Consider the following 23,203-nt stretch of genomic DNA (forward strand, 5'->3'; position numbering starts at 1 on the left):
GGTTCATGCGGAAAGAGGAAACCACCTTCGGTAGAAATTGTTGACGTGTCCTCAATTCAGCTCTAGACAAGGCCGCTAACTCAGACATCCGCCTTGCAGATGCCAAGGCCAACAGGATGACCACTTTCCAAGTGAGGAATTTCAACTCCACCTTCTGTAAAGGTTCAAACCAATGTAATTGAAGGAACTGCAACACCACATTAAGATCCCATGGTGCCACTGGAGGCACAAATGGAGGTTGGATGTGCAACACGCCTTTCACGAAAGTCTGAACTTCTGGAAGGGAGGCCAATTATTTCTGAAAGAAAACCGATAAGGCTGAAATCTGTACCTTAATTGAGGCCAGTTTTAGGCCCGCATCAAACCTGCTTGTAGAAAATGGAGAAAACGTCCCAGCTGAAACTCTTCCATAGGAGCCTTCTTGGATTCACACAAAGAAACATATTTTCTCCAAATACGGTGGTAATGCTTAGACGTTAACCCTTTTCTGGCCTGAATAAGTGTGGGAATGACTTCACTGGGAATACCCTTACAGGCTAGGATTTTGCGCTCAACCGCCATGCCGTCAAACGTAGCCGCGGTAAGTCCTGATACACGCACGGACCCTGTTCTAACAGGTCCTCGCGCAGAGGAAGAGGCCAGGGATCTCCTATGAGTAATTCCTGAAGCTCTGGATACCAAGCCCTCCTTGGCCAGTCTGGGACAATGAGGATCGCCTGAATCTTTGTTCTTCATATGATCTTTAGAACTTTTGGAATGAGAGGAAGTGGAGGGAATACATACACCGACTGAAACACCCACGGCGTCACCAGTGCATCCACTGCAATTGCATGAGGGTCCCTTGACCTGGAACAATATCTCTGAAACTTCTTGTTGAGACGAGATGCCATCATGTCTACTTGAGGAACTCCCCAATGACTTGTCACCTCTGCGAAGACTTCTTGGTGGAGGCACCACTCTCCTGGATGGAGATCGTGTCTGCTGAGGAAATCTGCTTCCCAGTTGTCCACTCCTGGTATGAAGATCGCTAACAGAGCGCTTGTATGCTTTTCCGCCCAGCGGAAAATAGGATTTTGGTACTTACCAGGTAAATCCTTTTCTTTGAATCCATAGGGGTCACTGGAGTACTCTTGGGATATGGACGGGCTTCCGTAGGAACACAGCACTGAATATTTAAATTTAGTAACACTCCACCCCTCCATATCCCTGAGCACTTACTCAGTGTTTTTTACTGAGCCGAACAGGAATTAAGAGAGGTTAATAATGGAGTATTACATATAACATAACTGACAATAACGAAGTTAACCCATAACGTTACTGACAACTAACAGTTGACACCCTAACCAGCACTTGTAACGTGAACCAGTCGGTGAAAATGTGTTACCATAAGATCCTCAGAACTAACCCCAAGTAAGTAAACTGCTCTGGGTGGGCGTCCAGTGACCCCTATGGATTCAAAGAAAAGGATTTACCTGGTAAGTACCAAAATCCTATTTTCTTTTTCATCCACTAGGGGTCACTGGAGTACTCTTGGGACGTACCAAAGCTTCCCCCGTGGGCGGGAGAGCAGTTTGGCACTTGTAACACTAGGCGGCCAAAGCTAGATGCTGATGCCGCAAAAGTATCAAACTTGTAAAAGCGCACAAACGTGTGCACTGAAGACCATGTAGCCGCCCGGCAAAGCTGCGTCGCAGAAGCCCCACGACCAGCTGCCCATGAAGTTCCCACAGAACGTGTGGAATGAGCGGTTACTGACGTAGGCGGTTGTAACCTAGCATGAAGGTAAGCCTGGCGTATGGTCAGTTTTATCCATCTGGATAAAGTTTGTTTAGATGCTGGCCAACCCATCTTGGCAGCATCATAGAGAACAAATAACGTATCCGTCTTACGAACTGAAGACGTTCGGGTTACATAAACGCGTAACGCACGAACCACATCCAGAGTTCCAGAATGTGCTGTCAACACAGGAACTACTATTGGTTGATTGATGTGAAAAGATGACACTACCTTTGGTAAGAAGGCGGGATTCGTCCGAAGTTCCGCTCTGTCATCATGAAACACCAAATACGGTGGCTTGCAGGACAAGGCACCCAAATCCGAAACACGCCTTGCCGAAGCTAAGGCTAAGAGAAAAATTGTTTTCCAAGTGAGAAACTTTATATCCACTTGTTGTAAGGGTTCAAAATATGAAGACTGTAAGAACTCCAAAACCAGATTCAAGTCCCATGGCGCTGTAGGTGGAATGAAAGGAGGCTGTACCCTGATTACACCTTGGAGAAAGGTGCGTATAGACGGCAATAGAGCCAATCGTCTTTGAAAGTAAATTGACAAAGCAGATACCTGCACCTTTAGTGTAGATAAACGCAATCCTCCATCTAAGCCTGATTGTAGAAACAACAAAAGGCGGCATAACTTGAAAGCTGATGTCGGAAATTTCCGAGCTTCACACCAACCTATATAGGCACGCCATATTCTGTAATAATGAGCTGCCGTAACCGGCTTTCTAGCCCGTAACATGGTTGGTATAACTGAATCTGGAATGCCCTCTCTTTTTAAGAGGGCGGTCTCAACAGCCACCCCGTCAAACGCAGCCGCGCTAAATCGGGGTAAAGAAAAGGACCCTGTTGTAACAGGTCTGGACGTATCGGGAGTGGCCACGGATCGTCTGCGAGTAATCCTCGAAGATCCGAGAACCAAGCTCTCCGAGGCCAATGAGGCGCCACTAGTATGACTGTGAGCGACTCTCTTTTGATCCGTTTTAGCACCAGAGGGAGCAGCGGAAACGGTGGAAACAGATACACCAGACTGTACGGCCACGCGACAGTGAGAGCATGCACCGCGACTGCCTTTGGATCTCTTGTTCTGGACACATACTGGGGCGTTTGATGATTGTGTCGAGATGCCATCAGGTCCACCTGAGGATAACCCCATCGCTGAACCAACATGTGAAACACTTCTGGATTTAATGACCATTCGCCTGGGTGAAGATCCCGACGACTGAGATAATCCGCTTCCCAGTTGTCCACTCCCGGAATGAACACGGCCGACAATATCACCTGGTGGTATTCTGCCCAATTGAGGATTCGAGCTACTTCCCGCATTGCCATGCGGCTTCTCGTTCCTCCTTGTTTGTTGATGTATGCGACCGCTGTCGCATTGTCCGACTGCACTTGGACAGGCTGAGAGCGAACCATGTGCACCGCTTGTCGTAGCGCATTGAAAATCGCGCGGAGTTCTAGAACATTTATTGACAGCAATTTTTCGTGATCCGCCCAGAGACCCTGGAGCTGACAATTTTGAATTACCGCTCCCCAACCTCTGAGACTGGCGTCCGTAGTTAGAATTATCCAATTGCAAACTCCGAACCGTCTTCCTGCGGTTAAATTGTGTTCCTTGAGCCACCATAGCAGAGAAACTCTTGCTATTGGTGACAACCTCACTCTGTGGTGAATCTGCAGATGCGAGCCCGACCACTGGGCAAGCACGTTCAGCTGAAATGGACGAGAGTGAAATCTCCCGAACTGAAGCGCCTCGAAAGCTGCCACCATTGTGCCTAACAGGCGAATGCACAAGTGTACCGACACTGTGCGTGGTTTGAGTACTAATTGTACTAGATGGCGTAGCATTTGTACTTTCTGTTGTGGTAGGTAAATCCTTTGATTGACCGTATCGAGAATCATACCTAGGAACTGAAGGCGTTGAGACGGAATCAGATGTGATTTCTTGAAATTGACAATCCAACCGTGGTGAACCAGTACATTGTAAGTTAGCAGCGCATGTTGGGTAAGTATCTGTTGAGACGGAGCTTTGATGAGCAGATCGTCTAAATACGGAACTATCGTCACTCCCAGGGATCTGAGGTGAGCTATCATCACAGACATTACTTTGGTGAATACCCGAGGCGCTGATGACAGGCCAAACGGCAGAGCCTGAAACTGGTAATGGTTTTGGCGTATTGCAAATCGTAAGAATTTCTGATGAGGCTGCCAAATTGGAATGTGTAAGTACGCATCCTTGAGGTCTAGCGCAATCATAAATTCCTTGGTCTCTAACCCCGCAATCACCGACCGTAGAGACTCCATTTTGAATCTGTAGTAAGTTACGTACTGATTGAGGCCCTTTAAGTTCAATATTGGTCTGACTGAGCCATCCGGCTTCGGGACCACAAATAGACTTGAATAATAACCCTGACCCTGTTGGTGTACAGGGACCGGAATCAACACTGCCGAATCCAGTAAGGACTGAATGGCAATTTGCAAAACTGTCCTCTTGTCGTCCGACAGAGGCAAACCTGTCTTGAAAAACCGCAGAGGCGGAAGACAGTCGAACTCTATTTTGTAACCTTTTAACACTAAATTGCGAATCCAGCCCTCCGCGGACGTGTGGAACCACGCCCCATGGAACGTGTGAAGGCGTGCTCCCACAATTGGAGATCCGAGATGGGCTGGTAACCCGTCATGCCACTGGCTTGTCGGTAACCTTAGCGTCTTGGCGAGTTGTGTTGGTTTGATGGAAACCACGTCCTCGACCACGTCTAGCAGGCGTGGCTGATCCTCTGCCACGTCCTCGAAAGGGCTGAGGTCTAAAGGATTTGAACGAAGGTCCAGCGTACCTTCTTCTTGGCGCAGGTGGAGGCAATGGTAAGAACACAGACTTACCTCCCGTAGCCTCCTTAATCCATGCGTCCAATTCTGGACCAAACAACTTCTTGCCATCGTAAGGCAACGCCTCTATACTTCGTTTGACCTCTGCCTCCGCTTGATAAGTACGCAGGTAGAGTGCTCTTCGTGCCGTAACTAGCGAAGATGAAATACGAGAAGTGAGCTGACAGACGTCAGTAGACGCTGTACAGAGATACTCTACAGCCTCAATCATTTGATTCACCTGAATTATCAGGTTTTCGTCATGTAAAGCCGATTTGAGTTCTGTAAGCCATATTATGAGCGCCTTAGTGACCCAAATGCCAACCAATCCAGGTTTTAGCATCACACCTGCTGCTACATACATGGATTTAAGCATAGTTTCTATCTTACGATCTGACGGATCTTTAAGCGTAGTAGCTGATGGCACTGGTATGGTTAATTTCTTGGTAAGCTTTGACACTGAAGAATCAACTATTGGTGGATTCTCCCATGTACCCGTTACCGATTCTGGAAACGGATAACTAGACTTAAATCTGCGAGGTATAGAAAACCGTTTATCTGGATTCTGTCTGGATTCTACTAACATCTGATTTAGAGAATCCGACACAGGAAAACTTACTGGCGTCTTCCGTCGTTTAGTAAATATGACCTGATCATTGGTGAGAGGCTGCTCAGCTTCAGGAAACCTTAGCGACTGCCGTACCGCTCTGATGAGATCATCAATGCCGGAACTGTTAACATCCTCGCCGTCTGACTCCACTTCGCCCTCCTCCCCCTCATCGTGTTCCGTGAGGTCTGGGATGGAATCGTCAGACTGCAACATAGCAGACACTGGAAAATCATAAGACATATGAAAATTATCCCGTTTGCCCAAAATGGATTTGGACCCTACGCAAGGCTGAGACGCCTCCGGTAGTTCTGGCGGTCTCACCCTAGACTCAGATCTTAGCGTTTCTCGCTCCAGACGAGCAGCGGTCATTTCTGTCTGAAATTTCTCCAGTACATTTACTAACATACCCCACGGAGGATCCGGTGATGAAATTGGTTGCAAAACCGGAGCAGAAATGGTATTCTGAACGGAATCCACAAAACATACGTTACATGTGGTAGATCCATCCGGTAACACACTGCCACATACTTTGCAAATATGCTTTTTAGTTTTTGCTGGTGCCTTACTCATTATGGCGACAGACAATACAATACACAAAACACAGACACCTGCACGACTTAGTAAAATAGCAATAAGGTGGCTCTGTATATATATCTGGCCCAGTGCAATACACGTGGCCAGTACTATAAATTTTGATCCCAAATTCCCACGAACACCCCTGCGCCTCCGGTGGAGAAGAGATGTAGGACAGGAACGTTCTGGAATCACAGAGGAAGACACAGGAAGCATGTTAAAAATGCCCTGCTATACTTATACATATAATCACAGTGCTGCATTCACTGATTATACTGTAATAATCCCTCTGCTGCTGCAGTATTTCACTGATATGTCCCCCCTGTAATGGCTGTTTATCTTATTACAGCGGCAGCGCAGCGTGTGGGCCCCCAGCGGGTATCGTAGAGCGCTATGTGCCTCGTGTGTCCCAGCGGTGGGCTCCTGTATAATAGCGTGTCAGCTACCAAGGTAGCGCTGCGGCGAAGTGAGGGTCGTTCCGAGGTGCCTGGCCGGAGGCTGTGGCCTAACGGGCGGGTACCTGAGCGGGGAGAGCCGCGGCGCCTGCACGGAGGTCTGTGGCCGAACGTGCGGGCGCCTGAGTGGAGAGAGCCGCTGCGCCTGCACGGAGGTCTGTGGCCGAACGTGCGGGCGCCTGAGTGGAGAGAGCCGCGGTGCCTGCACGGAGGTCTGTGGACGAACGTGCGGCCGCCTGAGCGGGGTGGAATGGGCGGGCGCCTGAGCGGGAAGATGCCGGAGGCTGAGAGGGGAGAGCCGCTCCTTGCCGTCACCCAGCACTATGTCTCCACACATCGGGGCGGCAGCGGGAGCTGACCGCCCCGTTTCACATACCTCACTCCTGCAGACGTGCGGAGGCTCCGACGGGGCTTTTCAGTAAGCGCCGGCCAGCCAGTGCAGGAGGATGTGAGGGCTGTGAGGGAGCTCTTTCAGAGAGGCCTGACACGCCCGTGCTGCAATCAGCAGCTGCACTATCCCTGACCCTGCCTTTTGGAAGGGGGACAGGGATGTGGTCAAACAGTAGAAAAAATAAAAATTAAAAATAAAAGTTTCTTCAACAAAACCGTGACTTCAGCTAAGCATGTGTTGCCACGTTCAGCACAGAAAAAACACTGAGTAAGTGCTCAGGGATATGGAGGGGTGGAGTGTTACTAAATTTAAATATTCAGTGCTGTGTTCCTACGGAAGCCCGTCCATATCCCAAGAGTACTCCAGTGACCCCTAGTGGATGAAAAAGAAAATCCTTGTGGCTTCTGCCATAGCCGCTCTGCTTTTCGTTCCGCCCTGATGGTTTATGTATACTACTGCTGTTACATTGTCCAACTGGATCAGTACGGGTAGATCTCTAAGAAGATGTTCCGCTTGCAGAAGGCCGTTGTAAATGGCCCTTAATTCCAGAACGTTTATGTGGAGACAAGTCTCCTGATTTGACCATCTTCCTTGGAAGATTACTCCCAGCGTGACTGCCCCCCAGCCTTGGAGGCTTGCATCCGTGGTCACCAGGATCCAGTCCTGGATCCCGAACATGCACCCCTCTAGGAGGTGAGAGCTGTGCAGCCACCACAGGAGTGAGACCTGGTCTTGGAAGACAGGATTATCCTCCGGTGCATGTGTAGGTAGGATCCTGACCTCTTGTCCAACAGGTCCCACTGGAATACTCTGGCATGGAACCTGCCAAACTGAATGGCCTCGTAGGCCGCAACCATCTTCCATTGATGGATTGACACTCTTGCTGGTCTTAGAATTTTTTTGACCAGACTCTGAAGTTCTAGAGCCTGTTCCACTGGAAGAAAAACGCTCTGTAGTTCTGTGTCCAATATCATTCCCAAAAATGACAACCGTGTCGTCGGAATCAACTGTGATTTTGGCAAGTTCAGGAGCCAACCATGTTGCTGAAGAACTGTCAGGGAGAGTGCAACGTTTTGCACCAACTGGTCCCTGGATCTCGCCTTTATCAGGAGATCGTCCAAGTATGGGATAATCGTGACTCCTTGCTTGCGAAGGAGAACCATCATCTCCGCCATCACTTTGGTGAAAATCCTCGGAGCCGTGGACAGACCAAACGGCAACGTTTGAAATTGGTAATGACAATCCTGAATTGCAAATCTCAGGTAAGCCTGATGTGGAGGATAAATGGGAACATGCAAGTAGGCATCTTTTATGTCCACCGACACCATAAAATCCCCTTCCTCCAGACTGGAGATCACTGTTCCAGACTGGAGATTCAATTCTTGAATTTGAATTTCTTTAGGTAGAAATTTAGGGATTTCAGGTTTAGGATTGGTCTGACCGAGCCGTACGGCTTCGGAACCACAAACAGGCTCGAATAAAAGCCTTCTCCCTGTTGTGACTGGGGAACCCTGACACAACTACCTCCCTGTCCAGAAGAGAAGCTGGTAAGGCAGATTTGAAAAAATGGCAAGGGGGAACGTCTTGAAACTCCAGTTTTTACCCTTGGGATACTATCTGTAAAACCCATGGGTCCAGGTTCGAACGAGCCCAGAACTGAGTGAAGAGTTTGAGACGTGCCCCCACCGGTGCGGACTCCCGCATCGGAGCCCCAACGTCATGCGGTGGAATTGGCAGAAGCCTGGGAGGACTTCTGCTCCTGGGAGCCCGACAGGGCTGGTGATCGTTTACCTCTTCCCCTTCCTCTAGTAGCAAGGAAGAACCTCGGCCCTTTCTGTATTTATTGGGCCGAAAGGACTGCATCTGATAATGATGCATTTTCTTTTGCTGTGGAGGAACATAAGGCAAAAAGGATGACTTACCCGCGGTAGCCGTAGATACCAAATCATCGAGGCCGTCACCAAATAAGGCCTTACCTTTATATGGAAGAGATTCCATACTTTTCTTGGAATCAGCATCAGCATTCCATTGGTGAATCCACAATGCTCATCTAGCTGAGACTGCCATGGCATTGGCATTTGATCCCAAAAGGCCAATACCCCTCGCAGTTTCCTTTAGGTATGCTGCAGCGCCCTTGATATAACCCAGCGTCAAGAGGATGCTATCCCTATCTAGGGTATCTACATCAGAAGACAAGTTGTCTGCCCACTTTTCGATAGCACTACTTACCCACGCACATGCAATGACAGGCCTGAGTAGCGTACCAGTGGTCGCATAAATGGACTTTAACGTAGTTTCTTGTTTACTATCTGCAGGATCCTTAAGAGCTGCCGTGCCCGGTGACGGGAGAGCCACCTTTTTAGACAAACGTGACAGGGCCTTGTCTACAGTGGGGGGTGACTCCCACTTTTCCCTATCTGCAGAGGGAAACGGATAAGCTACCGAAATTCTTTAACCGCCACAATCATGTACTAAATGCTTTTTGCCAGTTTTGGATCTAATCTGGAATCGCTATAATCGACACTGGAATCAGAGTCCGTGTCGGTATCAGTGTCTGCCAACTGGGCCAACGTACGTTTTTGAGACCCTGAGGGGACCTGAACATGCAATAACATATCTTCCACAGATTTCTTCCATGCCTGGGTCCGAGACTCCGACTTATCCAACCTCTTACTAATAAGAGCCACATTAGCATTGAAGGCGTTCAACACATTTGCCCAATCAGGCGTCGGCGGTGCCGACAGGGTCACCCTCGCAGCCGTTTGTATCCCTAATACAGCCTCCTCCTGGGAAGAGCCTCAGACATGTCGACACACGTGCACCAATCACCCACAGATACACCGGGCATATAGGGGACAGACCCACAGTAAAGTCTGTCAGAGAGACACAGAGGAGATTTGCCAGCTCACAACCCAGCGCCAAATCAACGGGTTTGAAACCACTAAGAAATTGCCTCAGACCTGTAGTGCTGTAATTATCACGTATTTTGCACCAACTTATACTGTGCCTTCCCCCCGTTTGGCACCCCTGATACTTGTCAGCGTGAGGAGGACCAGCGTCTCTGCAGCTTGTGGAGAGGAAATGGCGCAGTGAGGAGAAAGCTCCGCCCCCTTAATGGCACGCTTCTGTCCCGCTTTGTTAATATTTATACTGGCGGGGGTGCGAACAGTGCCTTGGCACTAGTGTCCCATCATGCCAGCGGTATATTGAAGATTTTTTTTAGCTGCCCACGGCGCCCCCCCCCCGCGCGCCCTGCACCCTGTAGTGCTGTGTGTGGGAGCATGGCGCGCAGCATCCGTTCGCTGCGCGGTACCTCAGAAAATGCCGTCACTGAAGAAGAAGTCTTCTTTTCTTTGGTTACTCACCTGGCTTCTGGCTCTGAAAGGGGGTGATGGCCGGCTGCGGGAGTGAGCATCTAGGCGTACCCAGCGATCAGCACCCTCAGGAGCTAATGGTGTCCTGTAGCCAGAAGCAGAGCCATTGTACTCACTAGAAGTTGGTCATACTTCTCTCCCCTAAGTCCCACGAAGCAGGGAGACTGTTGCCAGCAGCCTCCCTGAACATAAAAAACCTAACAAAAGTATTTTTCAGAGAAACTCAGTAGAGCTCCCCTACAGTGCGTCCAGTCTCACTGGGCACAATTCTAAAACTGGAGTCTGGAGGAGGGGCATAGAGGGAGGAGCCAGTTCACACCCTTTGAAAGTCTTAAAGTGCCCATGTCTATACCCCATGGTTCTATGGTGACCCCAGCATCCTCTAGGACGTACGAGAAATGAGAAAAAAGAAAAAAGAAAAAAAAAGCCCCAGACCAATATTCCTCCTCCTCCAACAAACTTTAGAATTGCCAGTACACATTCAGGCAAGAAGTGCTCATCTGGCATTTGCTAAGGTGTCCTTTATCATTGTTGCCGACTTGCGACTTTACCAGCGGGGTGCGTAGGTTCGCATACACAGTGTATCGTAAACCCGTGGGTGCGATCGTACACAGTAGAGAGTAGCAAAGCATTGCTACTACGCGTGCACTCGCATGTACGCATTGCGGCAACGACGGTAAAGGACACATCGCTTCAAAGAACATGTTGCTTCAAAGAACATTTTTCAACTGCTCCAGAGTCCAACGGCAGTGTGCTTTATACAACTTGAGTCAACGTTTGACATTGTGCATAGTGATCTGAGGCTTGTATGCAGCTATGTTTCTTCCAGTATGTAACTCAGATGTCAAGAACTGCAGACAGAAGATACTGTAAGGGTGCTGGAGCAGTCGAAGAGCCCATTTTGTAAGCTTGCGCACCCTATCACTTCGCAGATGAGGTGCTATTCATAGTTGTACGCAAACTCTTACAACTACAATAATGTGTGCACTACACATGCACAGGACCCATTCTGCATCATTGCATGCTGTGCCTCCAAGCCTCAGCATGGTTGACATTTTGCGGATGTTTGGGTGCAGGGGCAGCAACGGAGACCTACGCCCCAGTTTTGTAGCTGTGACTAGGCCAGAGTCTTTATCTTCTAACACAGACGTCCTGGCCCCAGCAGAGGAAATAAATTGTCATTCTGAGTAACATTAGACTTACCTACATAAACGTGACTGCAGCCATTGCGAATGGCGGTTGTGATTGCAATCCAATGCAACTTTCTACGGATTCAGCGCTCGGGTCTGCGATGTCAGCAAGAGAACCCTTTCTCCAGCTTTCAAGCGGCTGTGCCGTAATGTACAACTATGAACCAGGCCCTTTGACATAAACACTTCATAACAACTGCATTTGAAGTTGACTGGGCCAGCTCTATCAGGACAGAAACTGACTTGACAGAAAGATGGCATGCCAAGTTGAAAGTCACTGAGGACTTTAGAACAAACTATTCTACTGCCAATGTTTGACTATGAAGTCTGCATGGCTGTAGAATTTATTGTATGCACCTGTGACAAGGGTGATTGAAACTGTACACTAAGTATTAGGGGTATCCACATACTTTACGTACTTTTGCCAATGTAGTGTAAACACGGACATATGCAAACATCTAAAATGTCACCAACCACAGTCAAAGTGGAAAATGTTGCTGTGCCCTAACATTATTCATGATCAGTCTTTCAGAAGTTGAAAGTGAATATTCCCAAATTGTATAAGCTGTTATGGGCAACATCACCTTTTTTACATTTAGTTACTTTTCCACAGATACTATGGGTAATATTCAATTGTGATGGGAGATCAGGTGGGCTATATTCAATTGTTTCTTTTTATAGCGCCCAGAGAGATCAGGTTTAGCTGCATAAATCAGCTAAACCCATCCAAAGTAATGGGCATGACTCGCAAGTCCTGTTTGAGCACTAAAATTGGTCACGTTAAGTTAATTTCAGATCGCCACCGGCCACCGGGAGCTAATCACACCCGAACAGAGCTACAATTGAATAGCTCTGTTGGGCTCCATCTAGTGGCTGCCGGCGGTTCAAACAATTGAATTCCACCCCATGTTTTCTGATATATACAAATTTCCACAAACCTTAACACCTTCCTCTGCTTCATCCAGGTCAAACTTTTTTGTTTTCTTTTTCTTCTTCTTCTGATTAAAGAAATTTAAGTCATCAAGGTCATCAGGTCCATCTAAAAGAAAAAGAAAATTTTTTTTTTTACTATTGTACAATTACTATTGTAGCTGCTTTAATCAGTCACAACATCAATTCATTTCAGAATTTAGTTTGCAAAGCCCTTTTAAAACGGTCCATGTTGCACTGTTTTGAAGGTTGCCATAGTCTGGAAACTCCTTTTTTTATGGTTGGAAAGCAGGAAAGACAAGCGAAAAATGAAACGACTAGTTCAAATGAGATTTACATAGATTTCATGCAATAATGGAAGCATCGTCTCCATAACATTAATATAGTACATGAATGTACTATAGACAGAGATCAAATACGAGGCTGCTGAAACGGTAGCTTACCGAACACATTACAATTAGCTTCTGCTGTATAATTTTGCAATAAAACCTGCAAACTTAGCAACCATATGTCAACAGGCGAGGACACATGAAAAGGCCATGGCCACTTGCTTTAATGTGCATAACTTTCACGAGTGAATGCGTTGTCAAGTACAACAAACTCCAAAGAAGACCACGAAAATAAGAAATACGCTGCACCTTTTTTCCTAAAAGATTCATCATCCACATCAGCATCCTTGTCCTCTACTGGTTCTGGTTCCACCTCTTTAGTTTCAGGAACCTGTGTCTCCTCCACCTGCTGTTCTCCCCCTTCTTCATCAAGCATGAAAGGCTTCTTCTTCTTCTTTTTCTTCCTGCTCATGGTGGGGTCGAAAATCATCTACAAAATAATTGAAGTATTTTGACAATGTTGAATTCATTTGATCACTTAACTTAGCTAGAGCAAGGTAAACGGTTTGCAGGAATTGACCAAATGCTAATCTGTATCAGTTACAATACATTTTGATAATACACTTAGGGGTATATTTAATTAGCAGTGATAACGGACTTTTCACGTGAAAAAACGGACTTTTCACGTGAAACGCAATTACAGCCTATTCAATTTTCCGTGTAAACTTATCGGTGATCATTTTTTCACTTCACCTACTCTGAGCAGGTGAAAAGTTGGGAAGTGTCACTATTTTAAGGTAAAAATGTTTGGATATTGTCCAGAACTCCTGGGACACCCCCCTTAATGACTAATTAGGCACGTTGAAGCTTTTAATTATTTTTAATTGGCCAATAATGACATGTCATTTTTGGGGTGAAAAAGTTCAAAGTGATGGAAATTGGGGTTCAAGGTATGGGACAGGTATATTGGGGTGCTTTATGAGTGGGACAGGTGTTTTTAGGCTTGCAGATGGGAGTAATCGGTCTGTTTCCACTTTTTTTTTTAAAGTACCCTAAAATGACCCAAATATATACTTATACCCATTTTCATGTACCCCAAATTTAATGAGCATTTATTTTGCTAAAAAAAAAAAATTGCTTTCTATCATTTTTTTGCATTTTTAAAAAAATGCATATAACAGCCATTTCACACAATTTAAGTCCCCAAAAACTCTCTAATGTGATCTCTAATACACTTCTCTTCTGTTTTCCTATGTTAGTTTAGCATTTTTTGGGGTACAGGCTGATTTCCCCATTTTCACCTGCACTTTTCACTGCAAGAATTTTCACGTGAAACCCGTTTGGAATTGAATAGGTCAAAAAACGGAGCGTTTTCGCGGCAATTTTCGGCCGATTGCCGCGAAAAATTTTCGGGCGAAAAATTGCCACGAATTTGCGGATAATTGAATACCCTAGTTAGTGTTTATTCTAGGATTTTTTTAGGGCAGGGTGTTGATCGTTGAGGAGGGCACATTTTCATTTTGAAGGGCACATTTTTGAGGTGATGCTTTGCGCACAAAGCATAGCGCATAGGTTTATAGTTTTTATACATATATTTTCCCCTTAATGTATCATTTACTGCTACATACATACAGGACACCCATGTAACACCCACCATCTGTACTGAGAAAAATTACTATATTTGTCCAGTCTTCTTGAAAGAACGGCTACAGTATAAACATAAAAAGTAGATAATATATGTCTCCTCCACTGCTGAAGTAGTTATAATCCTTATGTGTTATAAAACAGAAAAGTTAAGCAGAGGGTTAAAATATACAGTATAGGTACAAAATAAAAGTCTGTTCTTCTACTAAGGAAATAGTGTAAGTAATACATGCTCACTGCTTACCCTGTTCTTTCCCTCTTTATCAGAGTGCTGTGTTATGCCAGCAGCCACAGCAGTGATGCCACTTACAGTCCCTCCTCTGCCATCCATTTCATTAAGTATAGAAATTGTTTCCAATTTCAAAGGTCGGCAAGGAGTAGACAGCTACATTGTAACATGCACTCTGTTGCATTCTGCATACATGGGGGCGATTTATGATCCTGCAGGGTGCACTGAAAAAGGGCAGGGTGCTTTTTCACATTTAAAAAATGGGCAGGGTGCAGCACCCTGCTAAAACAGCCTAGAAGGAACACTAATACACTAAAAAAGGCACGTCAGACATAAGTATACAATATTAATGTTACACAGTAGTCTGTAGTTTTATTTATTAAACAAAAAAAATTCAATAAAAAACACCCCTTTATGATTTCTCTGCCTTTTCCAATTCACAAGACGACAACCAAATTGTAAGTTAAGTGACATAATATATCATCCGCCCTATACAGTGGTTACATCCAGCAGGATCTATATTATCATATTACAGATGACTATATCATGCATTTCACTGTTCAGAAACACTACTTCAAGTCTGAAAATATCAGATTATTCTACTGTATATATTTTTATGTAAAATGCTAAAGGATTTCTAGATAATGGACAGTACGGACGGTGTAATGGGTAGCATTACTGCCTCACAGCACTGAGGTCATGGGTTTGATTTCCCACCATAGCCCTGTGTGGAGTTTGTATACTCTCCCTGTGCTTGCGTGAGTTTCCTCACACAATGCAAAAACGAGTTTTAATGGTAAGAACTTACCTTTGTTAAAACTCTTTCTGCGAGGTACACTGGGCTCCACAAGGAATGGACAATGGGGTGTAGAGTAGGATCTTGATCCGAGGCACCAACAGGCTCAAAGCTTTGACTGTTCCCAGAATGCATAGCGCCGCCTCCTATATCACCCCACCTCCCTGCACAGGATCTCAGTTTTTAGTTAACCAGTCAAATGCAGCAGCAGGAAAAGAGACAACGGTTAGTAGCCACAACACTGCATTCTCACGACAGGAGACATGTCAGCGGCTGATGCCATACCAACCCAAAGAAGCGAAGTGCGTCAGGGTGGGCGCCTTGTGGAGCCCAGTGTACCTCGCAGAAAGAGTTTTAACAAAAGGTAAGTTCTTACCATAAAACTCGTTTTCTGCTGCGGGGTACACTGGGCTCCACAAGGAATGGACAATGAGGCTGTCCTAAAGCAGTTCCTTATTGGAGGGGACGCACTGTAGCGGGCGCAAGAACCCGGCGTCCAAAGGAAGCATCCTGGGAAGCGGCAGTATCGAAGGCATAGAACCTTATGAACGTGTTCACAGAGGACCATGTAGCCGCCTTGCACAATTGTTCAAGGGTCGCGCCACGTTGGGCCGCCCAAGAAGGTCCAACAGACCGAGTAGAATGGGCCTTAATGTGATCAGGATCAGAGAAACCAGCCTTCACATAAGCATGTACAATCACCATTCTAATCCATCTGGCCAGAGTTTGCTTGTGAGCAGGCCAGCCCCGTTTGTGAAACCCAAACACAACATAAAGAGAATCCGATTTCCTAATAGGAGCAGTTCTCTTCACATAGATACGGAGAGCCCGTACCACATCCAAAGACCGCTCTTTGGGAGACAGATCAGGAGAAACAAATGCCGGAACTACAATCTCCTGATTAAGGTGGAACGAAGAAACCACCTTAGGTAGATAGCCGGGACGAGTCCTAAGTACCGCCCGGTCACGGTGAAATATCAGATATGGGGAACTACAGGACAAGGCACCCAAATCCGACACTTTTCTAGCTGAAGCAATGGCCAGCAGAAACACCACCTTAAGGGAAAGCCACTTAAGGTCAGCTGAACCAAGAGGTTCAAACGGAGATTCTTGTAACGCCTCCAAAACCACCGACAAGTCCCAAGGAGCCACAGGCGGGACATAGGGAGGTTGGATACGCAACACGGCCTGAGTAAAGGTATGCACATCAGGTAAGGTCGCAATTTTTCTCTGAAACCACACCAACAAGGCAGATATTTGAACATTGAGGGAGGCCAGACTCAGGCCTAAGTCCAGGCCCTGCTGAAGAAAAGCCAACAACTTGGCTATACTAAACTTGGAAGCGTCATAATCGTTAGTTGCGCACCAAACAAAGTAAGAATGCCAGACCCTTTAGTAAATCCGAGCAGAAGCCGGTTTCCGGGCCCGCAACATAGTTTGAATGACCGCCTCAGAAAACCCTTTAGCCCTGAAGACGGAAGCTTCAAGAGCCACGGCGTCAAAGACAGCCGGGCTAAGTCCTGGTAGACACAGGGGCCCTGAACGAGGAGGTCTGGGCGTTGTGGAAGTAAAATTGGACGCTCTGACGATAGGCCTTGCAGGTCTGAGAACCAGTGCCCTCTGGGCCACGCTGGAGCTATGAGAAGCAGAATTCCTTTTTCTTGCTTGAACTTCCGAATTACCCTGGGCAGGAGGGAACACGTACGGCAGCCGAAACCACCACGGTACCGCCAGCGCATCCACGAATGCTGCTTGAGGATCCCTTGTCCTTGCTCCGAAGACCGGAACCTTGTGATTGTGTCGAGACGCCATCAGATCTACGTCTGGAAGGCCCCACCTTTCCACTAGGAGTTGAAACACTTATGGATGGAGGCCCCACTCGCTGGCATGCACGTCCTGACGACTGAGAAAGTCCGCTTCCCAATTCAGGACTCCCGGAATGAATATTGCCGATATGGCCGGTAGATGGCGTTCTGCCCACTGTAGAATCCGTGAGACTTCCTTCAATGATAGGCAGCTTCGAGTGCCGCCTTGATGATTTATGTAAGCCACTGTGGTGGCGTTGTCCGACTGTACTTGAACAGGATGGTCCCGAATTAAATGCTGGGCTAGGTTCAAGGCATTGAAGACCGCCCGCAACTCCATAATATTGATCGAGAGGAGGGACTCCTCCTTGGTCCACCACCGCTGAAGGGAGTGTTGCTCTAGCACCGCGCCCCAACCTCTTAGACTGGCATCTGTCGTCAACAGGACCCAGTCGGACATCCAGAACGGACGGCCCCTGCACAGTTGTTGGTCCCGGAGCCACCAGAGCAGCGACAGACGGACCTCCGGAGTCAATGAGATCATTTGAGACCTGTTCCGGTGAGGCAGGCCGTCCCATTTGGCTAGAATCAGCCTCTGGAGAAGGCGAGAGTGAAATTGAGCGTACTCCACCATGTCGAATGCTCACACCATGAGGCCAAGCACCTGCATCGCCAAATGTATTGACACTTGCGGACGAGATAGGAAGCAACGAATCCTGTCCTGAAGTTTCAGGACTTTCTCCTGAGACAGGAACAACTGCTGGTTGTGAGTGTCCAATAGTGCTCCCAGATGCACCATGCTCTGAGCAGGCACCAGGGAGGATTTCTTCCAGTTCATGAGCCACCCGTGGGCTTGCAGAAACCGGACCGTCACATCTAGATGACGCAGGAGAAGTTCTGGGGAATTTGCCAGGATAAACAAGTCATCCAAATACGGCAGTATCCTGACCCCTTGACGGCGGAGTACCCCCGTCATCACCGCCATGACTTTTGTAAAGACTCGCAGAGCCGTTGTTAAACCAAAAGGTAACGCCCGAAACTGGTAATGGCAGTTGCCAATCGCAAATCTCAGGTATTGCTGAGACACTGCTTTAGGAATATGCAGGTAAGCATCCTGTATATCCAGGGAGACCATGAAGTCCCCAGGTTCCAAGGCCAGAACTAGAGCGCGAAGGGTTTCCATCCGGAACATGGAAACCTTCACATACCTGTTCAATGCCTTGAGGTTGAGAATGGGCCGGGAGGACCCATTCGGTTTCGGGACTAGAAAACAGCGGAGAATAGTACCCCCGGCCCCTCTGCACAAGAGGCACCTGTACGACGACTCTTGTATCCAGGAGAGTCTGTACCACCGAATGCAGACTGTTCGCCTTTGTCTGGTCCCACGGGACGTCTGTCTGGCAAAAATCGATGAGGGGGTCGGTTTTTGAAGGCTATGGCGTAACCTCGAGTGATGACTTCCCGTACCCAGGCATCTGAAGTGGTCTTCAACCATTCCTGGGTATACCCTAGAAGCTGGCCCCCCCACCCTGGGATCCCCCAGGGGGAGGCCCGCCCCGTCATGTGGCAGGCTCATCTGTCTTGGAAGCTGGCTGACGGGCCGCCCAGGCTCTTTTGGGCTTAGGCTTACCAGGTTTGGAAGTGCGGGCCTGCTTGTTGTACGCCTGACCTTTTGCTTTACCTGAAGGACGAAAGGGGCGAAAGGAAGTACCTTTAGCCTTCGACACAGAAGGAGCAGTACTTGGCAGACAGGCAGTTTTGGCAGTAGCCAAGTCAGCCACAATCTTATTTAAATCCTCCCCAAACAGAATATCTCCCTTAAAAGGGAGTATCTCCAGGGTTTTTCTACAGTCCAGATCCACAGACCAGGATCTCAGCCACAATATCCGGCGAGCCAGGACTGACGTAGTAGAGGCCTTGGCTGCCAGGATACCGGCATCAGAAGCCGCCTCTTTAATATAACGAGAAGCTGTGACAATATAAGACAAGCATTGTCTAGCATGGTCAGAGGAGATTTCAGCATCTAACTCCAAGGCCCATGCTTCATTGACCTCTGCAGCCTAAGTAGCTGCAATAGTTGGCCTTTGTGCAGCAGCCGTGAGGGTGTAAATCGCTTTCAGACAACCCTCCACACGTTTATCCGTAGGCTCTTTTAGAGACGTGACGGTGGTGACCGGTAGAGCTGAGTAAACCACCATCCTAGCCACATGTGAGTCTACTGGAGGAGGCGTTTCCCAATTCTTAGACAGCTCCGGTGCGAGGGGATAGCGAGCCAGCATCTTGAGGCACAAACTTCGTACCCAGGTTTTCCCAGGGTTCCTGACGTATATCAATTAGGTGGTCAGAGTGAGGTAAGACTTGTTTAATCACCTTCTGACGCTTGAACCTATCTGGTTTCTTAGGAGGAACGGATGGCTTGGGATCATCCGTAATCTGTAAAATTAACTTAATAGCCTCCAAAAGATCAGGAACATCCACATGTGAACCACCCTCCCCATCAGCCGTATCTGAGTCAGAACCTGTGGGGTCAGTTTAAGTGCCGTCTTCATCCGACGAGGTGTCAGTGACAGCAGTGGATTGTGAGGAGACAAGCGCTCGCTTAGAGGACCCCTTGGACGTAGGCGAGCGACGGTCAGACTTTTTAGTAGTCAGGGACTGGTTCAACTTCTTTATTTGAGCAGATAAATCGTCCGCCTACGGCGGGTTAGCTGCAAGGACCACAAACGGTTGCACCGGCATTGGGGGTCCCATAGGGGGTGTTAGTTTATGAACTAGCGTATGCAGAAGTGTGGAAAAAGCGGCCCACGGCGGGTCATTATTTGCCCCCGTTGCCACCGTCCCACTGGGGGGCAAGGAGCCCCCAGAACCAGAGCCCAAAGCTGCTATATTCTCCTCATAAGTATCTGCGGCTTCAGCAACACCGGCAGTGTGTTCAGCCCCAGAACCGTTACCCTCAGAAGCAGACATGATATAACTTGCAGATTCAGGTAACACAGTACAATTTGTCAGCAGCACAATACCTCTATCCCAAACCCCTGCGCAGTGTAGTCAGCCCCAGCAGAGATAAAGGAGAGATATGGTGACTAAATCACAGAGAAAAATACGTAATACAGTATATCTTTGTGAAATTCCTATATTAGATAAAACCTGACGCACCAAGCCCCCTCAGGTTATAGAATATAGGGATAGCAGGTTGAGTGAGAGACACGAAATGGACACCACTCAGCTATCAAATGCACACACAAATAGTCACAGTCCGTACAATGCAGAGGTTATTACTAACAATAATACAGCACTGGACTAGCTTACACAGTTATATAACAATAGATATAACAGTACACAGTAAGAACTGGATGTATGTCACAGGGTAATTGTACTAGGAAACCCTGACTAAGTGCACTCTTTCTTAACTAACACGGACTAAAAAAGGCAGGTAGAATACTTAAGTGTCTTGTAAAATCACAGCACTGACAACCAGGCAGCTTAACATAGGAGGATTTGCCCAAGCATTCCCAGGAACAGTGAGCTTAGGGATAATGGCGTCGCAGACACTTCCAGGGAGTGAGGGAGAGACAGATATGCAGCTCCAGGGTGGGAACATTTGCAGAAAATGGCACCCTGGGGCTGGGGGAGGTGCTTCAGGTCCAAGCTCTATCCCCCTGCTGGCAAAACCACCGGGTACTGTGGGCTCTAATAAAACGGTTTATAGAGAAAACCTGACCTGTCCCATGCCCTGGTAATCTAGTGGGATCGCCTGTACTGCCAGTGTCCACCGCCAGCGCGCGCGGCCCCACTCCCACTGACCGCAACGGATCGCGATAAAGACCGTGGCCCGCAAGCAAGACCCACTTACCACCTCCCGAAGCGCGACCACGCGATCCCGGAGAGCCCCCGTCGTGTGTGCCCGACAAGAAGAAAACCGGAGCCTCCTGCTGTATTTACCCGGCAACTAGGGCTCGGGAGTGTACAGCGCCGCTGGGGAGAGCCGGAGCTGCAGCCGTGAATGTCCACTGACATGTAACACTGCTGCTGCCCTTGAAGTCTTCACTTTTTTCCTCAGAAAAAAAGCTCTTCTTAGGGCTGCCTGGAGCAGCCCCTCTGTTATGTGCCTGCTACTGCAGCACCAACTACAAAACTGAGATTCTGTGCAGGGAGGTGGGGTGATATAGGAGGTGGCGCTATGCATTCTGGGAACAGTCAAAGCTTTGAGCCTGTTGGTGCCTCGGATCAAGATCCTACTCTACACCCCATTGTCCATTCCTTGTGGAGCCCAGTGTACACCGCAGCAGAAAATGTACTGATAGGTTAATTGGCTCACAACAAAATTAACCCTAGCGTGAATGTGTCTGGTGTAGATATGATCGGAAATATAGTTTGCACACTTCACTAGGGTAGGGACTGATGTGATGAGTAAATATTCTCTGTACAGTGCTACGGAATGTGTGTGTGCTCTATCTAAAATAACTGGTAATAAATAAATAAAATAAATAAAGGTTATCCATTTTATACAGAATATGGGAGGCTTCCAATTAGCTTTCTTTAGTCTATTTTTTTGGCTACCCTATTAGCCCCTAATTTTTCCATAAGAAAAAAATAAGAATTTACTCACCGGTAATTCTATTTCTCGTAGTCCGTAGTGGATGCTGGGAACTCTGTAAGGACCATGGGGAATAGACGGGCTCCACAGGAGACTGGGCACTCTAAAAGAAAGATTAGGTACTATCTGGTGTGCACTGGCTCCTCCCTCTATGCCCCTCCTCCAGACCTCAGTTAAGGAAACTGTGCCCGGAAGAGCTGACACAACAAGGAAAGGATTTGGAATCCAGGGTAAGACTCATACCAGCCACACCAATCACACTGTACAACTTGTGATAACCAAACCCAGTTAACAGTATGAACAATAACAGCCTCATTCAACGGATGGCACATAACAATAACCCCTTAGTTAAGCAATTACTATATACATGTATTGCAGAGAGTCCGCACTTGGGACGGGCGCCCAGCATTCACTACGGACTACGAGAAATAGAATTACCGGTGAGTAAATTCTTATTTTCTCTGACGTCCTAGTGGATGCTGGGAACTCCGTAAGGACCATGGGGATTATACCAAAGCTCCCAAACGGGCGGGAGAGTGCGGATGACTCTGCAGCACCGAATGAGCAAAGGCAAGGTCCTCCTCAGCCAGGGTATCAAACTTGTAGAACTTAGCAAATGTGTTTGAACCCGACCAAGTAGCAGCTCGGCAAAGCTGTAAAGCCGAGACCCCTCGGGCAGCCGCCCAAGAAGAGCCCACCTTCCTTGTGGAATGGGCCTTTACTGATTTAGGATGCGGCAATCCTGCCGCAGAATGAGCTTGCTGAATCGTGTTACAGATCCAGCGCGCAATAGTTTGCTTTGAAGCAGGAGCACCCAGCTTGTTGGGTGCATGCAGGATAAACAGCGAGTCAGTTTTCCTGACTCCAGCCGTCCTGGCTACATAGATTTTCAAAGCCCTGACTACATCTAGTAACTTGGAGTCCTCCAAGTTCCGAGTAGCAGCAGGCACCACAATAGATTGGTTCAAATGAAACGCTGATACCACCTTAGGGAGAAATTGGGGACGAGTCCTCAATTCTGCCCTGTCCATATGGAAGATCAGATAAGGGCTTTTACATGACAAAGCCGCCAATTCTGACACACGCCTAGCCGAAGCTAAGGCCAATAGCATGACCACTTTCCACGTGAGATATTTTAGCTCCACGGTCTTAAGTGGCTCAAACCAGTGGGATTTCAGGAAATCCAACACAACGTTAAGATCCCAAGGTGCCACTGGAGGCACAAAAGGGGGCTGAATATGCAGCACTCCCTTAACAAACGTCTGAACTTCAGGCAGTGAAGCCAGTTCTTTTTGAAAGAAAATAGATAGGGCCGAAATCTGGACCTTTATGGATCCTAATTTTAGGCCCATAGTCACTCCTGACGGTAGGAAGTGCAGGAATCGACCCAGCTGGAATTCCTCTGTAGGGGCCTTCCTGGCCTCACACCAAGCAACATATTTTCGCCATAAACGGTGATAATGTTGTGCTGTCACGTCTTTCCTAGCCTTTATCAGCGTAGGAATCACTTCATCTGGAATGCCCTTTTCCGTTAGGATCCGGCGTTCAACCGCCATGCCATCAAACGCAGCCGCGGTAAGTCTTGGAACAGACAGGACCCCTGCTGTAACAGGTCCTGTCTGAGAGGCAGAGGCCAT

The 23,203-nt window shown here is 47.7% G+C and overlaps 1 protein-coding gene across 1 annotated transcript in view; it reads right to left on the bottom strand.

The window, feature by feature from the left end:
• Nucleotides 1–23,203, bottom strand: part of EIF2S2 (eukaryotic translation initiation factor 2 subunit beta) — a 106,027-nt gene that overhangs the window by 63,024 nt on the left and 19,800 nt on the right. Inside the window, exons 2-3 of the mRNA XM_063960227.1 lie at nucleotides 12,805–12,985; nucleotides 12,175–12,275 (exon numbers count right to left, since the gene is read on the bottom strand). Coding sequence (XP_063816297.1) covers nucleotides 12,175–12,275; nucleotides 12,805–12,985 — 282 coding nt within the window. The remainder of the gene's footprint in view (nucleotides 1–12,174; nucleotides 12,276–12,804; nucleotides 12,986–23,203) is intronic.

Source organism: Pseudophryne corroboree, chromosome 3 (assembly GCF_028390025.1).
Source record: "Pseudophryne corroboree isolate aPseCor3 chromosome 3, aPseCor3.hap2, whole genome shotgun sequence".
Taxonomy (NCBI): domain Eukaryota; kingdom Metazoa; phylum Chordata; class Amphibia; order Anura; family Myobatrachidae; genus Pseudophryne; species Pseudophryne corroboree.